Source organism: Diabrotica undecimpunctata, chromosome 8 (genome assembly GCF_040954645.1).
Source record: "Diabrotica undecimpunctata isolate CICGRU chromosome 8, icDiaUnde3, whole genome shotgun sequence".
NCBI lineage: Eukaryota > Metazoa > Arthropoda > Insecta > Coleoptera > Chrysomelidae > Diabrotica > Diabrotica undecimpunctata.
The window spans coordinates 93,532,128-93,556,017 of NC_092810.1; the positions used below are offsets into that span (position 1 = coordinate 93,532,128).

The 23,890-nt window shown below is 33.7% G+C and overlaps 1 protein-coding gene across 1 annotated transcript in view; it reads left to right on the forward strand.

Annotated features, from left to right (window-relative positions):
• LOC140447770 (sodium- and chloride-dependent glycine transporter 1-like) overlaps positions 1–20,770 on the forward strand; it is a 79,386-nt gene extending 58,616 nt beyond the window's left edge. The window contains exons 9-13 of the mRNA XM_072540625.1: positions 2,074–2,202; positions 2,634–2,834; positions 16,659–16,829; positions 19,892–19,988; positions 20,053–20,770. Of these exons, the coding sequence (XP_072396726.1) occupies positions 2,074–2,202; positions 2,634–2,834; positions 16,659–16,829; positions 19,892–19,988; positions 20,053–20,096 (642 nt within the window). The 3' untranslated portion in view covers positions 20,097–20,770. The remainder of the gene's footprint in view (positions 1–2,073; positions 2,203–2,633; positions 2,835–16,658; positions 16,830–19,891; positions 19,989–20,052) is intronic.
• Positions 20,771–23,890: the final 3,120 nt, after the last annotated feature.

Here is a 23,890-nt window from a genome sequence, read left to right on the forward strand (position 1 = left end):
CTGCCATATGTAAGCCTTAATTCTCTCTTAACTACCATACTTGAGAGAAATTATGTCCTAACCCAATATCTACCCTATTATATCTTCTATGGCATATGTTACTATTTTTCCAAACTAATTGAACAACCCGACAGGCAAGCGTGGTGTTCTCAGTATGAACCGATATTTAAGAAAACCTTATCGATAGATAAGAAAATCACGTAACGAGGAAGAACTCAAATATATCCAATGGGATATTATAGAAACTGGCGACGTCAAAAGAAGAGGAAAAGATCAATTAAGTCTAAAATTAGGTAACATATTCTACTATAAATGGGAAACAGTCAATTATTACGCACAAAATTACAGAAGAACATAGTGAATTGAAAGCATTTTCGTAAGAGTTACGTCTAGACATCTAAGTCTTAACAAAACATAACCCACAAGGGATTAAGAAGATGAACTTATCCTATTCCAATCTGTTAGTGAAAGATTCGAATGGCCAACTCGAAAATAAAGAAGACGAATAAGAGCCAAAAATCAGAAATTTTGGAATCGGAGTAAGAAACAAAAGGGGAGAAATACAGACTCACTTTCTGCTGTAACACAAACTATATTCCATAATCACTTTTTTTAAAAAGAAACAGAATGGAAAATAAACGTTTAGATGAAAAAACTAAAAGTAAATACAATAATATAATAAAAACCAAAAAAAAATAACTAATAAAAGTGAAAAACCCAGTAGTTGGTTGTATACCATAGTTTTAAAACTGACAGTAAATTAAAAAACTAGTGCAAAATGATACATATTTAAAAAATCTTTATAGAAATTGAAACTAACCACTCATTGAGATATAATAACTATAGGATATACCGCTTTATGCCGGTACCCAGAGTTAACTAACTTTGTTGCTTTTTCCGATCCGATCATATTCTCAAAACAGTTCCAAACTAACTTAAAGTTACATAATGATCCATGGAATGTGCAATACTGGGCGTGAGCGTCCGAGACTTTCTAACAAAACAATAAATCAGGCAAATATTAGACGGTTGAACAGGGCAAGCCACTTAACCAGAACACAAGATGGGCGGTGGTTAGTTTGGGTTAGGTTAAGATCAATATGAGGCTTAACCACCCTTTTACTCGACCTGAGAGGTATATTGTGGCCCGTCCTTATCTTAGGTGATACTTCTACAAAGTCGTAGGGCTCTAGTAGATATTGCTTGAAAGTATTGAAGCGTATCCTATTCAATGCTAAAATGTTGCAGAGAACGTGTTCTGCCATCTCATCATGAGCCCAACAGAATTTGCAATTCGCACCCTCTGTCAGTTCAATTTTGTTCATGTGTTCCTTAAGGCAACTGAAAGCCTGCAAACGTTTGACACCCATTTGTTTTTACGTGATTACGTTTTATGCGTTACTCACTACAATATTGTTTTTTGTCTGTGCTCCTTACTATGCCAACGACAGGTTCTACGCTTCAAATGTTTTTTTTTACCCTTTCTTTGCCATTAGGTCCGCTTTTTCATTATCTTCAATACCGGTGTTTTCAGACACCCAAAGTAAACTTGCTTCTTCCGATTCGAATCAGATTCTGAAAACTGTTCCAAATTAACTTGAAGTCAATCTCATTCGATTCGATTCATGAAAATTCTGAAATCTCAAAAAGAGTACTTAACAGAGCAGAGGAAGGCTATACAGAACCCACTTCATGCCTGTGAGATTTAACGGGCCCAATGAATAACTGTTAAATAAAACAATCTCAAAAATTATAATTTTGGGCAGCAAAATTTAACATAGAATGTAGGGTGCTAAAATCAAACAGTATAAATAATATATGCCCAATAAGAATAAAAAAATATGTAACAAAACTCTGCAGTAACCCCGCAATAGCCATATAAAAATAGAAGCAGAAATAATGAGTTAATCAGAATACTTAAAAGATTAACATATGAGTAGAAACTTAGTTACAAAAAAAAAGTATACGTGGCGAGAGGCAATGCGTTTTTAGACAGACTAATACACTTTTAAAATTTTCAGTCATTGCGGTACAGATAAAAATCCTTATTTAACTTCTTAATTAACTTTTTAGTTTGTTCAGGTAGAAACCGTAATTACAGCAATAATGGATGAATTTCCGAATTTAAGAAAGAGACATTCTTTAGTAACTGTTGGTATAGTGTTTCTTATGATGGGTATTTCTACAATATATACTACAAATGTAAGTATAAAGCATACAAGTTATTATTTCACGCTTGCATGTTTGTAACACACTTTTTCATTCCGATAGTCATAAGCCGATGTGATTATGATATACTTCCAATCTATACATTTTAAAAAATGCGCAATTTATTGTTGCGTTTCTTCTACGAATCACTTTGCTCTTTTAACACTATCTGTCCCTAAATTCTTAATTTGGGAATTACTTTGACATTTCACAGTGACGAAATTCGTGTATACTAATTTTTCAACTACATCGTTTCATCGCGTTGGTGATCGCAACTCGATTGGAGGTCAGCGGATTGTTATTCTTATTATTTGGCTTTTACGACAATGTGTCCAGTACACAGTATTATACGAAGATTTTTTGTAAAAATCATTAAAATACAAGGGTTTTATTATAAAATCTTTAAAATGAAATCTGTATTTTAGGGCGGCATGTACTGGCTTCAACTCTTTGATTGGTACTCAGCTTCTATACCTGTAGTTCTAATATGTTTAGCAGAAGTTTTTATGGTTGGATGGATATATGGAGTAAAGAAATTTAGAAGAGACATTGAGTTTATGCTAAACGATAAACTGCCTTTATTTTGGATCATTTCATGGAAAATTACTACTCCGATATTGTTACTGGTAAGAAAACAAGGTCTTTGTTTAATTTGTTTATTACAAACGTTGCATTGTGAAGATATATTTTCCCTTTCAATATCATCTTATGTCATCTAGTTATTTATACGTTACGTTGTTGTTCGAATAAATTCATTCGTACATATAAAATTATTTAAAAATATTTCTAATTTAGTAACGAAAATGTAACTCCACTTTTAAAAATAATTCGCCAACTGTGTAAATTTAAAAATGACAACAATACTTAGTATTTCGTGTACATAAGAGTTCCAGGGAGACCAGGCATCCACCTATAAAACAGAACAATATATACGGTAGTCTATACCCGTGCTACCCAGGTACCTTCGGTAAACGTGGCTTGTACGTTCTGAAAATAACACGCTTGAAATTTTTGTTTGTTTGCTTTTAGTGTACATTTAACTGTGCTCGTGCTTATAAGTTGTTAATATTTTTATGACCATATGTCTGTTTTATGTTGTAACAATGCAAGAAGAGAAGTCAGTGCTAGCGAATTTAAAAGGTAAGTTATTACGGTTTATTTTTACAATATTTTATACATAGATCATTCAATTTAAGAATGACGTATGAAAAGCAACAGAAGTACTTGCAACAATTTATAGACGATATAGATGAGGAAGTAGACAAAAATATCGAAAACCAGGAATCAGATGAGGACTATGTTCCGCAAAGCAAACCAGATGGAGATGAAGCTTTTGGGTAAAGGACGTTTTCACTGATATCAATAATAAGATTGAAATCAATACCGACGACAACGATAGTAGTGATGAAAATTTTGACGATTTTCAAGAAATTTCTCCCCAAAGTGATGTTCTGGTTGCAAAAAATAAAACGATTTGACAACGAAAACCGTTCACTGCTAGTCGAACACTAAAACGTAACCTTTTGCGTGAAAAGACGGGCCCAGTACGTTCTACTAAAACTCTTTCTATTAGAGATAAATTCAAATGTGTTTTTAGTGACGTAATGTGTGACATAATTATACGCGAAACCAATCGAAAAGTTAATGGCGTTTGTGAAAAATATAATGCTGAAAACCTCGACAAACCTGGAAAAGTTTGGAAGTCACTCACAACAGAAGAATTTGATGAATACTTAGGTAATCTTATTACAGCAAGAGTATGGCATTCGAATTTAGAGCACTCGAAAGAAGTGCTAAGAATTGGCATAAATCGCTTTTGGAGCATCAGCAGATTCCTACGGTTTGACAATGACAAAACGCGTGCAGAACGTTTGCAAAATGATAAAGCTGCAGCTATCACAGATATATTCCATCTTCTCAATGATAATTTACGTCGTAACTATGTACCATCGGATTGTCTTACTGTAGATGAACAATTATTTTCTTTTAGAGGTAGGACACGTTTCACGCAAGATATGCCAGTAAAACCTGCCAAGTGCATAGATGCCGATAATTCGTATCCACTTACTGGACAATTTTATACCGGAAAAAATTCAACTGGATGCGAAACTAATCAAGGTGAACGCGTATTAAAAGATTTGTGTTACCGATACAAAAATTCTGGACGAAACATAACAATGGATAATTTTTTCAAAACTCTTCCACTAGCCCGTCTCCTGTTGTCTTGGAATTTATCATTAGTTGGTACTTTAAAAAGAAACAAACCATATATATTCTACAAGAAATGGTGCCTTCGTTAGAGTGAGAGCCTTAATCTTCATTACACTGATTCAGTACAGATCGTGTTACCATTTGTTCATATGTGCCAAAAAAGAAAAAAGCGTTATCTTGCTGTCAACAATGCATAATAACGATGATGTAAGTAACTCAAAAATTAAACCTGAAATTATTTAGTTTTATAATAAAACTAAAGAAGGCGTAGACAACATGGACAAAATGGTTTCTCATTATTCTACTAAACGCAGAACTTTGCGTTGGCCATTAGCCTTCTTTTACAATATCCTAGACGTAGCTTGCCTAGCAGCCTATATATTTTATATAGGGAAATTTTTCCACAAGACTTAGGGAAACAACTAGTGATGCCTGCAATTTCTGCCAGATCTAAAGTACCAAATGTATATCGAAATTTTTCATCAAGGTCAGAAATTGAGTGTATGTTAGAAAAACAGATTCAAGTAATACAGCAGAGTCATTACCTCTTCGATATTCTACTGGATATCTTAAAATTCTTGGAAATTGCTACATTTGTATGTCTTTAGCGAAAAAGCGGCTAAGAAAGACACGAAAATTATGTAAGGTTTGTAATCGTCCACTATGTAACGAACAATCAGGAGATATAAGTAAGTTTGGACAATGTGTTTGAAATTTAACTTTTATTTATGTTTTTATAACACTTTTATTATAAAATAACTAGACACAGCTTCATGATTTACTAAACACTAGTGTTACCCGGGTGTGTAAAAACTTTGACAGTTATTTTTATATATTATATGCATTTTTTTCTTTGGTTTTTATTATAAATCCTTTCGCTCTAAATAATTTTAGGAAAAACTAGAAGCTGGAATAGAAATATTCATACTATCGCCAATGATTTACAGAAAACAATTACCAAGGATACCCAGGTACCTGGGTATAGACACAAAGGTTTAGACGGGGCTTAAGCAACATTTTTTAAAGTAACCCTCAAAAATCCGTAAAGGATTTACTTCCCTACATTTATACAGTGCTCTCGGAATATGTCAAAGATTTGTCCCACTTTTGGTATTGGGACAATTAATTATAAGTTTGTAGTGCTTTATTTGTGTAAACCAGTCACATCGTTTCCTGGTAGCCTTGGACCCCAGGGTTGCCACATCTCCACATTTATTTATTTATTTTTCGTATGGCACTTACATTTAAATTTACACATATTTTGTATAAAATATATTACATATGTTTAAAAACGAACATCTAACTGATTTATATAGTCTATCGACTCTGGAGCCGCCATTAGGAAATCCCCTGGCCTGCCATGATAGGATCTTGTGGGACACTGTTTTGTGATATGATATGACAGATTGTTTGTGGTTGTCCGCAGTCACAGAGTGGGAATGATAGTTTATTTCATTTTTGCATCATGTAGCCGCATCTGCCATGTTGTGTGCCACATTTCCACAACTCTACATTCAGGATCTTGGATAGATAATAGCGTACATACACATTTAAATATCATTGTATAACCTTGTAAATATATTTTACGTAGTACAATTACGTATTACAACTAATTGTTTTAAATAAGTGATGGATTCGACTGTTACTTGATGCAAATTCATTTTATCTATCAATAAAACACTGAAAACTTTTTCAAGTAACAAGTGAGAAAAGCACTCTGCCGAAACAGCTGTAGTGATAATAATTTATAATAAGTTTTGTGAAAGTGATGAAAACAAAAGTTTTTAGTTTTTTATTGTCAGATAATTTTAATAAACTTTATATAATTATATTTCATAACATTTCTACTAATATTAATGAGAAAAAAGTAAATTTTTGCCCAATTAATATTTATTTTAAATTGTTTAATCAAATAACTCAGTTAACTAAACAGTTCACAAATTAACTAGGTAACTAAATTTTTATAATACAAATTATCCCAAATTAAAAAAATATATATCAATTCTCGTTGATTAGAACCAGAGATATTTTAACTTTTATAAATTTTTTTAAGCCCCTCTGTCTATTCGGATTGCCGAATATAGGCCTCTCCTACTTCTCCCCATTCATCTCTGTTGTTTGTAAGAGTTTCCACATTGGTCCTCCAGTTCTTTTAATATCGTCGCTCCAGCGCATTTGCGGTCTTCCTCGTGGTCTTTTGGCTTCATCATCATCATCATTCGGAAGGCTCGACAATCCGTTGTGGATCTTGGCCTGCTCACAAAGAAGTCGCCACTTCTGTCGATTCCTAGCAACTTCCCTCCATCTTCTAACCCTTAAAATCTGTAAGTCTTCTTCCACATCATGAATCCATCTCATTCGTGGTCGTCCTCTGCTTCTTGTGCCCTCTGGTTTTGAAAATGTTAATCTCTTCGTGTATTCGTGATCTGACATCCTAGTAATGTGTCCAGCCCATCTAAGTATCTGCACTTTAACGAATTTAACAATATCTGGATCGGTGTATAACTGATATAGTTCAAAGTTGTATCTTCGACGCCATAGCCCATTTTCATTTACGGCCCCAAAAATCTTTCTAAGAATTTTTCTCTCAAAAATACTAAGAAGTCTTTTTTCATTTTGAGATAAGATCCACGTTTCAGCCCTATATATCAAAACCGGCTTTTGGCTTCATATGGTCGCCAATTCCCGATTTCTTTCCCTTTTCCCATTTCCATTTCAGTTTAGCTGCCTGTTCGACAGCATATTTTACTTTTGTTCTATTGCGAATGTTTTCATTGGTTTTATGGTCTTTGAGTGAGATACCCAGCATCTGTCGTTTTATAGCTCTCTGAGTTTTTCTGATCTTCTCCATGTTTATTTTAGTGAATGTACAGGTTTGAGCTCCATATGTAAGTACAGGTAGGATACAGGAATTAAACACTTTGGTTCGCAGTCGTTGAGGTATATTCTTATTTTTAAGTACTGAATGCTGCCCATCTCATTTTTATACGTCTGCTTATTTCGGTAGTCTAATTTTCTTTGCTTACCTTGACATTTTGACCGAGATATGTATATTGATCTACGTCTTCTATCTCTGTCCCTTGGATGTTCATCATAGATTTGTCATCTTTGTTTGACATTAGTTTAGTTTTGCTAAAATTCAATTTCAGTCTTTTTTACGGATTCTGTGTGTATCTGTATCTCCTCAATCATCGTATTCAGTGCATTCCACGTGTCGGCTATTAGTACTACATCATATGCGTATCTAAGATGGTTTAATCTTAGTTAATCAATTATGATTAACTAAAAAATGATAAAATACAGCGTGATCATTTATTTTGAGTAAAATGTTTTAAACTTTCAAAATATGTAATATCGGGTATACATCCTGAAAAAAAATTGTTAAAAATCAAAACAACTGATTAGAATATAAAAGTTTGATTATTTGTTAAGAATATATATATATATATATATATATATATATATATATATATATATATATATATATTTATGTGTCAAATAACAATTTATATTAATTAATAAAAAAGTAAAAAAAAAATAATTGGAAAAAATGTTAGTTGACCTACTGTTGCCCTCAAAGATAATCTGTTTTTTAATGATATCCGTAAATTTTTGGTATATAAACTTATATTGCACCAAAGGTTTGTTTAAAATTTTACACATTTCAATACAAAAAACAAAACAATTTTGTTGTTCAAACATGTTATTATATAAATAATAACATGAACACACTTATTTTCCAAAAATTTAAAAATTTGACAAGATAATAAACAAAATAAAATAAAAAAAATCATCAGAATCAGTAATAGCGGATACTGAAAGTTGTGAAAGTACAAATTTATTGCATTTTATTAAATCAGCCCAAAATTTCTAAAGGGGAATTTATCTTGAATTTACTTTACCTTTTTCCTGTGCTTAATAAATTCCAGATAACAACTCAGAATCAGTGTTATTTTTGTTCGCTAAATACACTAAATACTGACTTCTAGATACCCATATAGAATTATTCGTTTTTACTCTTTAACATACACCTTTTAACATCAATGTAATGGAACTATTGTTTAAGATTACTGAAGATAAAATTGTGACCGCAAGCTGGATAGTATAAACAAAGACATAATTGCAACTCAGCAATAAGTACATGGCAACAGTAGGATATGTGCGTAAGATAACTTAGTGTTGCATTAATATTGATGACCAAAATGGGTACACGACAAAATATAATGGTATGATATGTATGTTGTCATAAAATTTGGACTTAAAGGAATGAAGCTGCACAAGGATATGTAATATTATGAAAAAAGTAAATCACTTTTTATTTATCCTAGTGTTAAACTCAACAGAAGGATTTATTTCGAATCATTTGACATGAATATCACAAGAGTCATTTTTTTTACATATCCTACTGTTGCTTTGAGGCGAAGACATATATTTTCCACATTGTTTGCATTTGCGACTGGTAGGTCTGTTTAAATTTCTAAAAGTTATTCTGTCGAAAAAGTCACATCTACCTCTACTATTATACCTTCGGGAATAAGTCGAGGGTAATTTACAGGATATACCTTAGTGATTGCTTTTATTATCGATGACATAATACGTGGTATATTGGCTTGACAAACAAGAACGTTAAGCTGCGGTTGAATCAGAGCAAATACTAAATTGTGTAAAAACTGTCTTCATGGTAAACGAATCTCGTTATTACTACAATAGAAAAGCACCATGAAATTTATACCAGCTACATTTAGCATGGAATAAAATATTATCATTGGCCATCGTCGAGTACTCCTAGTGTAGACATAGGCAGCACCAGCACATAACTTGTCTACTGTGTCAACTCCTCCCTTTGTAGAATTGTAGTCAAGAATCATTTCGGGTTTCATGGATCCTCATCAATTGTATCGTTATGATGTAAACTAGACAGGAGGAGTACTTTTTTAATTCTTTTTGGTATATAGGGACACCAAATTAATATCATCATAAAAAGCAAACATGCTGGGTCGAATAGATCTGCTTATGAGTTTAGAAAATTCATGGGGTAATTCCTTCTTATTCCTGCGACACATTCCTAGAAATGTAAGTTTGTAATCACAAAGAAAGGTTTGGATTATTGGTATGCTTGAAAACCAATAGTACGCAGTAATGTTCCGTTTTGTTCCTCTTAGAGGCTCACATAATCTACCACTTCCGATGGAGAATCTGCTACCGCAAAAAATTTTAATCTATATTTATTTGGTTTATTAGGTATATACTGTTTAAAACTTAATAGACCTCTAAATACCTTTAGTTTTTCATCTATTGTGGTGTATTCAAACGGCATATAACCGTTTTTGTCATTAAAAGTAAACATTTCAAAAATCTATCGTATGAGACAAAATTTATCTTATAGTTTTCTTTAGTAAAAATTTAAATCGATACCTGGACATTGTTAGTCGAAACATCTCAATTCCTGTACTGTATTTATTCCAAAGTTCGTCTGTGCTTAACCTGCCACTTTTCAAAACACCTGCCAAACAGAATAAGCCAATAAAAGCACGAATTTCTAAAGCATCTATTTCCTTTGCGTTTCTTTCTCAAATATAGTTTTCTTAGGAGTATCTAATATGTTTATTTGTACATTCAACTGTAATGTTTATCATGGTATGGTTAAAAACATAAAATTTCCGCACACACACACACACATTAACACACGAGGTGATCAACCCTACCCCTAAGAGCATGTGTATACCAATATAAGATAGGGATCCACATGCTCGAAGATCAAACCGGTCACACCTCGCTAGTCGAGATGGTACCTATCTGACCCCCAGGCTTTTCCTCCACCCCTCCTCAGCGTATAACTAACGTGAGGAGGCTTATGATCTTAGAATTTACTAAGGTACTTTGGGTAATGAAGTACCTTCCGTTTTTAGTAGTTGTGGTTATGCCACCTGACTGTAGGGGTAGCCTAAATGTCGGCTTTTCTCCCTATTTACTTTACTGTTTCTATTTATTTGTTTTAACATCGGGACTGGAGTCCCTAAAAATTTTGTGTGTTCTGATCAGAGAGTCCCCAGCCGTGACTAGCGGCTCTCTAATCAGAGGTGTTTGTGTGTGCTCGTTCGCTCAGCCGACGATTTGACAAAACGGATTTTGTTCTAGTCGTCGGCTGGGCGTCCGAAAAGATGGGCCGGCCATCAAGCTCATGTTTGCCGCACATGGTCTCAATGCTCGGAGTTCGCGATTTTTTTATGCCTGAAGGGCCTGTGCCTATTGGCTTTGACTATACTATTATTTTGCTTTTTATTTTTAATTCGTAACTATATGTAATTGACATACAGTTTTTTCCAAACATTTTTTCCTCGGTTTATTAATTATCTCCGTTCTATATGGCGATTAGCCACAGAATCAGATGATATAATTCCCGGTTTCGCGCGTTATGCTAACTTTCGTCGTTGTCAGTTCGTAAGATTTTTCCCTATTATTAACGATGGTGTTAATTGGAAAGATGCGTTTTTTGATTTTTTTATTTTTAGTTGCGTGGTTTTATTAGCCAGTGAGCATTTTGTTGTTTTTACCTATCTACTTATGCTAACCTAACTATGGAGTGTGCATTCCCAAGTGTATAACGCTCTCACACACTCCGTGTATATACCTATAGCTAATCTAATTCTAATCTATCTACTAAGTGTGGGTGTATTGAGGTGTGCATTCCCGGGTGTATAGTGCCTGCACACACCTCGGTGTATATTGTACTTAATACTAGATTTTTTGACGTGACAACGTTTTAAATTAGGTTGTGGCTCGGAGTCACTCATGAAAAAGTGTAACGCCCGCTCACGTCTGTTACGATGAGTCACCGAACGAGAGAGAGGCCCGCCGGACCGGCGAATGCCTTGCGTCTCTCTCCCACTCAAACATAATCGGTCCGCTGCGCGCGCAGCACTAGAGAATTAGGCGCGTTGAATCGGTGCGTGCTTGTGTCTCTGTCTTTCTCGAGCGTTCTTGGCGTTGGAAAACCGAGAATGCGTCATAATACAAGTTCACACGTGTGGTTAAAGTATCGTCAGCTGTGTCTGTAGTGAAAATGTGGAGTGCTTAGATTCGTCATTTACAACAACTACAACAATAAAGGTAAAAATTGTACACTAATATTTCATTATCGTAAACTATGATTGATTGATTAATTGTTAGATTGACACAAAAGTTGAGAAACTGAGTTTATAGGTTATGTCATACTATTGACAAATGTTGATAGTGTTTATTAGAAGTAAATTATTAGTTTAAATCACTCTGCAATCAATCGTAATTCAGTCGATTGAGAAGAAACAGCGCGTTTCAACTGCAAACAACTATTGTGCAATTTAATAATATTCATATCAATAAATATTCTACCGAGAAAAAGACGTTGTCACGTAAAATCTTCGCCCGTAAAACCGACTTTACAGGCAACCGATTTTTTTTGTTGCTCACTGTCTACCTGTTTCTTTCAGTTTACTTTGTGGCTATCTCATTTCTTCATGTTTCTTAATTCCTATATCCTATGAGCTGTTGCATTGGCCGTTTATATACCAGTCTGTGGTTTATATCGTAGTTTGTCAACTTTCTTAATTTTATATTTGGATGATTTCTGACTTCGTTAAAGATCTTGTGGGCTCTTTCGTCCATGATTCTTAATATTCTTTTCTCTCCTGAGTCCCTATAGAGGTACTTTAGAGGTACATAGTTGGGTAGGTTCAGAGCTTCTCTTATTATCCAATTTTGTGTTGTTTGGATTTTCTTCCTGTTCGATTTGCATGTGTGTCCCCAGGCGGCAGATGCATAAGTTAAGGAGGGTAGTATTATGCTGTTAGCTACTTTCATTTTTGTTTTAAAGCGAAGTTTGCTCTTTCTGCCTATTAGCGGCGAGAGTTGACTTCTTAATGCTTTTGCTTTGTAGACAGTTTGTTTGACATGGTTTGTAAAGTTAAGTTTACTGTCTAGTATGATTCCGAGGTATTTAGCCTTGTTCGTCCATTCTACAGGGGTGTTTCCTCCAGTGATCTCCCTGTCTGGTCTCTTTTTTCTGTGTTTGTACATAACGGCTTGTGTCTTGTCGGGATTTAGTGCAATTTTCCACTTTATACACCATCTTTGGAATCTATTCAGAGCACTTTGCAGATGATTTGCAGCCAGGTTTGGATATCTGCAACAGGTTTGTCTGCCATTCGGATTTGTTCTTCTGTTGTACCAGTTCGGTGATCTCGCATTTAAGTCTCCTATGATTATCGTGGGTTCTTCTGAATCCAGGATTTTGTTAAGGTCCTCGTCTAGGATCGGTTCATTAGGTCTACCGTATGTAGACTAAACTATTTTTAGTGTCTCGTTTCCGGCGATTAGCCGTACTATCGTGGCTTCCATTGTGACCAAACCACCTGGAGTAGGTATGTTTTGGTGCTCTATTCCTTTTTTGACCATAATGGCTGTTCCTTCCGAGTTCGCTCGGTGATCTGTCCTGTAGATATCATAGCCTGGGAATTTGGTTTTCTTCCTCTCCACCAGTTTGGTTTCTTGTAGCGCTATGATATCTAGTTCTAATCGATTTACGATTTCGTTCAGAAGATTTATTTTTGTGTATAATCCACCTGAGTTCCAAGACCTAATGCGTAGATCTCCCGATTGGTGTGCTAACATTGCTTGCCGAAGGAGCTTATCACGGTCATCACTTGGGTTAATTGCTCTAACATTGTGGAGAAGTGTGTCATTTTGGCGTTTATGTCATTGTTGAAATTTGCAATGAGTGCTGCTGCTTCTGTTGCTGCAGTTGTGGTTTCGTTTTCTTTTTGATTCTTTGTGGCTTGCGCGTAGCTGACTCCATTGCTGGTGGGTTCTGTTGTGTCCTGGTTGGCGGTCTTCTTTTTGGTGCTTTGGTGCATCCGCGGTAGTTTGCCGTGTGTTCTCCGTTGCAGTTTGCGCATTTTGGGATGAATTCTCCTTCCATATCGCACTCGCTGCTGATGTGACTTTTGCCGCATTTAACACACTTTGCTCCACAGTGACACGCTTTGGAGCTGTGGTAGTATCCCTGGCAGTTGTAGCACTGCATGGTTTCTCTATTGTTCTTTATCTCATCTTCTACATGGATTTTCATGTAGCAGATATTCGTTAGGGTTTTGATTTTTTGGTCATCTTCCTCACGGATTGTGACCAAGAACATCGGAAGAGGCTTTTTATCTTCCTTTTTGGAGATGATATTTATCACTCTTGTTGCTTCAATGCCTTGTCTTTGTAATTCCTCCTGTATAATTTTTGGGTCGGTAGTGGCGGCTAGCCCTCTGACTATAACTCTTTTCTTTCTGTCGCCATCTATTGGGTAGGCGACAAACTCTACTCTTGGCTCATGATTTTCCAAAATTTTGACCATTTCTAAATAGTCCTCTCTTGTTTTGGTTTGTATGACGATCGTTCTTCCTGATCGGGCGAACTTATTTACTGATGTTATCTTCTTTTCAGCGGCTTTTTGAAAGACACGCTGATGTTCGTTTACTGACTTCAAAATAATGGCCGGTGGTTTAGGCGCAAGTTTTGTTGTCTTCTCCGTTTATTCGTTTTCGGGGTTGTTTACTTTTCTGGTGCCAGGCTGCATCCTTTTTTCTTTTTCTTGTCTCTTCTCCTGAATTTGTTTGATGTTGGAGTCCATTTCTTTTTCTTTTCTTCTCTTGATTATTTCGGTTTGCTGTTCAGCTGCGCTGACAGTTGTCCTGGGTCTTTTACACTTGGGCGATTGCCAGTCTTTTTTTTGGACCGCATGTTTTTGCCATTCGTCAGGGTTGATAGTGTCCATTTCATTGTTCTTTTCAGGTTCGTAGATGTTTACTTTCGTTGTTGCAGTTTTCTGTTTTTCATCCGTTTTTTTCTTTTCTTGCTCCTTTGTAGGTTGCTTAATTTCTTTATTTGATTTGGATTCCGTTTTTTTCGCCGGAATCTCCGTCTTTTTTGGTTTTTCTATTTTCTTCGTGGATTCGTCCTTTTCGTTTTCTTCTTTTTTCTCAAGAAGGGCCATTATTTTGTCTGTGAGACGTCTGTTGTCGGCGTCTTTTTTTCTAATTGTTTTCTGCAGGTCCTTGATTTGGGCTTGCAGGTCCTCTTGTGTTTTCCTATAACATTTATGCTGCACTTCTATGATTCTGTGGAGATTCTCGATGGCTTGGAGCAAGTCTGTCTTTTCCATTATTTCTAGGTCTTCTTTTTTGGTCTTTTTCAGTTCTTCGACTTCGTTGTCCGAGTCGTCAGGGAGGCTCTCTTTTTATGGGTGTCATCATCCATGATGTCCTCAAGAGATTGCGTATATTGTTCGCGCGGTTTTTTAACTTCCGTGATTAATTCGGTTAACTCTTTATTTAAGATTTCTTAGGTATTAGAAGTTTCGACCTGTGGGGTGGGCGACAGGGGATTGTCGCTGACTTCATCTTCTAGTTCCGACACGTACATGTCGGGACTGTCTGGGGGGGAGTTTAAAGCCATGTAGCCTTACGGCAGTGAACAATTGTTCGAACAAAATAAGAGTATCTTACTTTAAAGACTCTGTTTTTTTCGTCCGTGCTGGCCGCTGCCGCGTGTGTTATGCGACTTTGTTAAGCATATGTTACAGTGAAGAAATATGTCTAGTTGATGAGGGTATGTGGGATTTAAAAAAATGTTTTATTTTTAAAGTTTGATTTGTTATACTTCGTTTAATTTCAGTTTATTTGACTTTTTAAAAATTACTATTTTAAAAATGATTTTCAAACCGAACCACCAAATCTCAATAAAGTATTTTCAATCTTTTAATTTTAGTTAATTCTCGGTATACCTATAATAGGCGAGGAAATGAAGGACTAAAAAGTACTAAACCTACCAATTATACGCATCAAGATGAATCGTTGTAAAACTATTTGTATTTTCGGGAAAGTAATACAAAATTCATGGTGGTAAAATAAAAATTGCATATTATTTATAGGGAAAATGCATTTTCAAAGTGCATAGAAAATGAAAAATTTGCAACTCAGAAAGTTGTTTACAGAATTTTGTTACTCGGGGAAATTCGAGGTCACTAAATACAAAATGATAACGACGATGCTCGTCGAGCTACTTGATGCCCAGCATGGACCTCTTCTCATGAAGCTTGTTAATTTTATTTAAATCAGTGGACAGACATTACTCATGGGTTTCCGAGCTTACTAAATACGAATACAATAACAACGATGGTCATCGAGCTACCTGGTGCCCAGTGTAAACCTCGTCTCTTAGAGTTTTATGTTATTTTTATTCGAAATCGGTCGAATGTCATTACTTAGAGATTTTCGAATTATGGCGTTAATAGTTCTCAAGCTACCTTGTGGAGTGTGGACCTCTTATCCTGGAGTTTTATGTTATTTTTATTTTAAATCAGACAAAAGTCATTACTCGGGTTTTTTTAGGTTGTTGAATACGAATATTACGACGACGTTGACCTCCAAAGTATTTGGTGCCCAGGGTGACCTGGTCTCTTAGAGTTTCATGTTAACAAAACACTTAAATAACTAATTAACAAAAAATCTTAGGAGTCAAGGTCTACGCTGACTACCAGATACTTTGGAGATCATCATCGCCGTAATATTCGAGTTCAGCAACCCCAAAAATCACTCGAATAAGGACTGTTGACTAATTTCGAATAAAAATAACATATAACTGTAGGGGATTAGGTCCATACTGGGCTCCAGGTGGCTATAGGATCATAGATGTCATAATATTTGTATTTATTGACGATATTGACTATATAAAAGATGTATATCCTGGTCACCAAGTAGCTCCTAAATAAAACTAAAATACTCCGTTAGACGAGGTTAACCCTGGACACTAGGTAGCTTGAGCATCGTCGTCGTTATCATATTGGTATGCATTCAGCGGCTTCAAAATCCCCGGACTAACAAAATTATATTCATTCCGTCTATATTTTCCTATTTGAAACTTTTTCATTTTCTATGTACTTTGAAAATGCATTTTCCTTGTGCACAAATTGCAATTTTTATTTTACCATCATGAATTAAATTTACAAACTTTTCTGATACTTTTCCGTATCTAATGCAAAAAATTTCACGAAGGTTCATCTTGCTGTTGAATGTTTGTAGGTATAGTGCTTCCTTTTCTCGCCTACTATTTTAATTTACAACGATAGTGAAATTTAAAAATAAATTAGTTATGACGATGTTAACAAAATGAGCACTATAACCCAATGGCGTATCATTCATTTTGTTTTTTTTTAGTTTATATTTATTATGGTGATAGTATTTAATACAAGGATAATTTATCAAAAAAGTGCATATCCTGACTGGATGGTAGCAATTGGTTGGTTTTCGTCTATAGCTTCCATGATGTGTATACCACTTTATATGATATACAGGCTCACATATGTCGAAAAAGGGACCTTAAAAGAGGTAATAGTATTAGTTATAAAACCAACAAATAAAAGAAATACTAATTTAATAAATACATTATATTTATGAAAAATTTTATGCATAAGAATCAGTAGAACAGGTAGAGTTTAGAAAGAGTTACATTTCAACCGAACTCCTTTACATTCTTACAGTAATAATAAAAAAGTCAACGAATACAGTTAGTTACTACAATTAACATGTATTGTCTATAAAGAATCGTTCGATAACATAGACCTATGGACCATTGAACGCGCTCTGGAAATAGCCGCATATATTTAAGTTATAAAATGCTAATCCGCAAAAATGATACCCGTAAAATGAAACATAATCAATTAGAACGAGGCAATTAGTTATAATCCCACACACACTATTTACTCTGGCATTGTTGGATATTTTTAAATCGATGGACTAATACAACAAAGAAATTTTCGTCAATGTACTTTGTTAAAACTTATTAGATTTGCTAATGATCCACTACTGACAGCAATCAGTACAAAAGAAATTAGACGAAAGATCAAAAATTATGTCTAATGTAAAAAAAGTTTTTATAAGTAAACAGTTTTTAAATAATTAATAGTTTGAGCTCTTACTGTGTGGAATTCCATTAAATAAAATAATACTCTCGACACCTTAAAAATTCCAGTTTATTATAAATTAACTCTCTCTCTTCCGATACCCATTGCAATAATGACTTGTGGCATTGTTCTTGAATGAGCTGGCTAATAGGTTTATAATTGTAGCAATTACCATTGATATTTTATGTTGTTTTGGTCGATTTTAGTCAGTCATTGTTGGAATTTGTTCCGAACAGTTTTACTTATTATTTTTTGTTGTGAATAACTAATTGTTTCTATTTAATAAAAAAAAAAATGCCGGGAAAAACGATAACAGGAGAAATGCGACAATGTGTAGTTCATTTATTGGAGTATTTTAAAAAAGAAAAAGAAAACAACGGACCTTTGCTTTCGTTATCATCGGTACATGAACGAGTAGCGGACGCTTTGAAAATCAGTCTTCGCAGAGTGACAAGAATAAAAAGTGAATACAAGACAGGGGCAGCTCTTATTACACCAGGAGAGTCACGTAATGTACAATAAAAAAATACTAATGATGTCAGCGATACTATAAAAGGAGAGATTATGAAAGAGAAATGTACTGTATGGCATGAAAGCAAAAGAAGAGCACGTTACAATTAAAGTTCTAAATACACAATTAAGAAACAAGCATCTCTATGACGGTTCTGATACAAGTTTGTGGCGTCTTATGAAAAATTGTGGGTTTTTATACAAACTAGAAAATAGTAGACGAGTGCTATGTGAGAAACCATCATTGTCTCTAAACGACTGTATTTTTGAGGCATTATATGAGAAATTTTTCAAGTCCAAGCCCACTTCAGTTCGTTTTTTTAGATGAAACATGGATATTTCTAAAAGGGGCATATAAACGTACTTGGCAAGATGACTGTGTGAAAAGCATTAGAAAAGGACACGGAAATACATGTAAACGCTTTGTTGTTTTACATGCCGGAAGTAGGCAAGGATTTGTTAAAGATGCTGGATTACTGTTTTCTACGAAATCGAAGTGCAGACTATCATTATTCTATGGATAAAGAGTCTTTTAAAAAGTGGGTCTCCGAAAAGCTGATACCAATGTTGGAAGAACCATCTCTAATTATTATGGATAATGCCTCATACCATAGCTGTTTAATAGAAAAGTTACCGAATGCCAGTTGGAAAAAATCGGACTTACAAGAATAGTTACGAGCGAAAAAAATAATTTTTAACGATTCGGGAAAGACAGAGCTATTGAGTCTTTGTCGCCAGAATAAACCACAAAATACCAGGTACGTTATAGACGAGCTACTCCAAGAACATGGGCATCAGGTTTTGAGATTGCCTCCATATCACGGTCAATATAATCCGATTGAGTTGGTCTGGGGCATTTCTAAACAATACTATGATCGTAATATTGGAGAACATAACATGGACGTGGAGATGAAACAGTGAAAAAAGTTTGGGGCGATGCATTAGCTGAGGTAACACCTGCAGTGTGGGCGAGTTGTGTTAACCATACTGAAAAATTAATTCAGGACGACTGGGCAAAAATGGTCACATATGATGAAAGTAGGATTATCATCGATTTGGCGGAAGATTCCAATGATGAAGACAGTTCCAGTGAAGACGCTGACTGATTAGCTAATTAATCAAGGTCAGTACGTTGTAACAGTTCAGAATTCGCTACAGTGCTTAAAACTTAAAAAATCTGTATCATTTTTTAATTCAAGTGGGTTAAATAATTAACACTTTTTTGGGTATATTTCAAAATCCTTTTAAAATGTACTTTTCGTTATATCCTGTCCTATTGTACTGCAAGCTAGAAAAATACTTCTTCGCAATTTATACGTATATTCCGTTATTAGAAATTTAATGAAAAATAATTTATAATTTTCTTTTATAACTATTATTTCGTTTGACATGCTACATTTTGCTCCGCCACTGGAGGAGGTAAACGAATCGAGCTTAGACAAGGAAAGACAGATGAAACAACTGATTGCAAGTGTTTTTACACGCACACGCCAAGAACGATGAAAACGATTACACTAGGCATTACTTAAAAGAAAAATGTCAATAATGGATTGGTTTTTACATTGGTATTTTAAATATATCAGTAGATTGATTTTTAACAGATTTGATTTAATCCATTGTTGAAATACTGACATGAATAATTAAACGAGTAAGCGTAGGGAACCCATTCTATATATTGATAACAAATGTATCTCTAACTTAAGGTACCTTACACCTAAAGTCACACTAATACCTAGAATATATAGCTGAGTTAGTTTTTACAGTGAACAAACACAGCACAACTAGAAAGATAGGTAGAAAAATAGGAAAAACATGGAATATTACTATTAGAGTGTGCAAGATTTGCAATTGTATTTTATAATAAATAAAATTTGACCGTTAGAAAATCTTGAGTAAAATTGTTGTTAACTTACTAAAACATTCTTATTCTTATTCACGATTTTTTGATTTAATGTAACTATATATATCTTTATTTAGAGAATTAATTCATCATTAAAAGACACCAACTGGGGACCTGCTGATCCTGTTCATAAAGAAATGTGGGAGAAACATATCGGCACAACGAGTGATATATGTAAGTTATAAGAATTATACAATAAATAGTTGTTCATACTATAATATATATATTATATTTTTAGCCCACCAAAATAACAGCCAAGGACATGAATTAAAACCAGTATAAATTTATGTGAAAGTATTTCTCTTGTATATAAAAATAAAATTTACAAAATTTGACAATATTAATAATTTACGTGTTTACACTTTTCATAGAAAGTATTGGGTCAACAGGTGACAAGAACAAATGACAAGTAGTTTGAGAAATATAATTCAAAAAGAAAATATTTTTTTTAACTTAGAAATTAAAAATTAATTTAAAAATAAATATTAAGCAGTAATGTACATAAACACTTTAAAAAATGTAAAACCTTATTCAGAGCGCGGCTAAATTATGGAAAAAATTCATTATTTTACCAACAATTTGCTTTATATAAAAACCTTAAAATAGGTCGACTTTTAAATTTAAATGACGGTTGTGATGACACGTGGTCGGATTTATAGGATAGGTTAGCCAGGAGTGGAGATTAGGTTATAATGAAACACTTTCTATCTATCGTGTCTAGATTCAGAATGGTTTTATTTCCTCTTTCTCTATTGAATCCTCCTATTGAATCTTTTGAACAGTCAACCAATATTAAACACTTTTCATTTATATCAAAATGTCTTAATACTGGGCTTTTTGAAATTATTTCCTTAATTTTACTAAAACATTCATCATGTTTATGTGACCAATGCCATTCTACATTTTCTTTAATTAATTCCCTAAGGGGTGAGGTTAAGTCTGACAAACGTTATCATTTCTAATAATCTCTGTATGTCTTTTTTACTTTCTGGCGTTTTCATATCTTGAATAGCTTTAATTTTATCACTATCTATAATTTGACCCTCTTTGTTATATCCTATGTAATTAAATCCTAAAAATTTTATAGTTTTTACGCCAAAACTTCATTTTTCATAATTAAATTTGAAATTATTTATCCTAGCTCTTTCTAAAACATATCATGTTGTTGTTTTGAAGAGACATAAACAATTATATCATCAATATATGTTTCTATATCCTCCATCTTAAATATTTTGCTGAATTTTTTGTGAAATACCTCACTTGCTGAACTAAAACCATAGATCAGCCTTAAAAATTTATATCTATTATAGCAAGTCTTAAAAGTACATAATTTACTACTTTCATCATCAAGTTTTATGCTCCAAAATGCTTTTGAAGCATCAAGCTTGCTGAAATAAACGCTACGTTTTAAATTTGCAGCTGTTTCATCAACTGTAGAGAGTTGAAGGGACTTACCTTCATTTTAGTTTCTGGCAAACAGGCAATACCTTGCGTTTGATACATTGCTTTTGGGTTTGAAATGTGTTTCAAATTTTGTGATTAAAGGTTCTAACTTATCTTTTTCTTCTGTTGATAACTTCTGAGAACTCTTGTAACAGTTGTGCGCATTGGGTTATTTCAAGTTTTTTTTGTTAATTCTGTTGCTTGGAGGTAGTTTTTAAATCTTTGTATAAGGAATTTCCAGTCTTCTTATAGATTACCTGACATTTGCATTGAGTTTATTGCTGCCTTAAATTCAATTTCACTTTTATACTCTTCTTAAGTCTTAAAGAATTCGGTTTGGTTTCAGATTTGGGTTTCGGCACCATGTGATGATACGTAGTCGGGTTTATAGGATAGGTTAGCCTGGAGAGGAGGTTAGGTTATAATGAAACACTTTCTATCTGTCGTGTCTAGATTCAGAATGGTTTTATTTCCTCTTTCTTGCACCTGTTATTACATGGTAACATCTTACAATGTTACCAACCTGAGTGCGTTCCGAATATTTTTCTTATTACATACATTACCAGTTTTGACGTTTTTTTTTTAATTGAAATGTGGGTCTTGTAATACCTCATTTGAAAGGTACTACAAGACACACAGTCAAATGTTGTTTCTACGCAGTGAACAAAAATTTATTTTACTTTTGAGTTTGATAATTTGGTACTAATGTTAGACAATATTAACAATAAGCTACTGTAATTTAATATTTTAGCTGACGTACTCGGTATTTAATAAACTACGTTTAGTAAAAAATGACATATCAAAAGAAATACATAATTATGTTTACAAACTCTTCACGTCTATTGAAATCATAATCAGACAAGTTCTCAACAATATTATTTTGTATGAATGAAATTTAGTTTCACGTAAAATTTTCGAAGTAAAATCTCAAGTCCCCTGGATATTTATCTAGTACTCAAGTGTGAATCGTCTTCTAAAAGGACACAAACATCTAAACATTTGTTTTCAGTTGATGCAGTTTTTCTGCGCCCTGATTTTGAAAAATCTTTTACTGATCCAGGTTTGTTCAACTTTTTTACTAATTAGATTTAGGTTAGGAGATAAAATATTTAATATACTACACATTTCTTGTTGACTTCTATGCATACCACCATATCCTAATATCAATAAAATCTCAATTTGTTTGTAACGTTATAAACGTCACATTTCACCTTTAATAATTTATATTTAATTAATTATTTTATTTTAATTTCTTTATGAATTTATTATTTCTTTAACATGAAATGTAAAAGACAGTCAAGATTTGATTTCACGTACAAAGCGTCTATGTATTTGTTTATACGTATTTCGCCTTAATAAGGCTCATCAGAACAGATATTCATAGGCGTTCTCAACGTGCAAAATAAATATTTCCTGTCTTTAAGAAGCAACACTAAAATGGCTTCGAAACGGACGCAATAGCGACATCTGATAATAAATCCGTAAAATAGTTTCGAAACACAATTCAGATTTCTGCCTTAATCTGAGCCTTCTAAAAATTGCAAGGCAAAGCATACGTTGATAAAGATGTTAATAGAGACATGGGGAATCTAAAATTTTTCAATGTCGTGGAATGCAAATTTTAGATTCCCCATGTCTCTATTAACATCTTTATCAACATCTGCTTTGCCTTGCAATTTTTAGAAGGCTCAGATTAAGGCAGAAATCTGAATTGTGTTTCGAAACTATTTTACTAATTCTTTAACCTTCAGTTTCTTTTTTTACCATTTTTTCTTCTAAAAATAGATAGCACACACTCTCTTTCCGTCCGGTAGACTAAAATGTTCTGTTATATGTTGACACAAGAGCTAATTCCATTATAGGCATACGTCCTATGGCATCTGTGCTATACATTTTATTATATATTTATTGTAGTCACTTCTTACTTTTAGTCAATCAGCTAACAAACGTGGTGGGATATATTTTTTTCTCTGTAATTGAAATTTATAAAAGAAGGTAAAAATTATGATAAGGTTCATTTTATGGTCTGGAGAAATCTCTTGGGGTAAGTAGTTTCATTGTAACTTATATTTTATAATTCTGACTCTATTTTCAATATTCATAGCCTCACTTCTTCCAAAGCCACGTTTTCAATTTTATGCATGTATGAATCTTACAAGACTTGACTAATTTTGATCATAATTGTATTTCACTGTATCCTTGCCATCTGCAATTTGTTTAATTGTAATTTTGTAAAACAATTGGCAAGGAAGGTAACCCCTTTGTATGTTTCGCTAATACTAATGTTATATTCTAGTTTATTGGATAATTTCTGGAATAATTTATCTAATAATTTATGGAATAATTTAAATAATTTATAGAATTTATAGAATAATTTAGAACTAACTAACTGCAGCTGACTTTAAAACCTACCCACATACTCTGGAGGTAACAACAAGACCTACCCACATAATCTGGAAGCAACATCTTAACAAGAGCAAGTAACCAAATATAGGCAATAAGTATCATTTACATTTGTTTTTTGTAAAGCTTTAGGCAGGGTTGTTTTTGAAAACTAGATATTATTTTGTTTTATATTGAATAAATATGATTAGTTAATTCATTGTTTTATTTGTTACCAACTGAATTTTCAT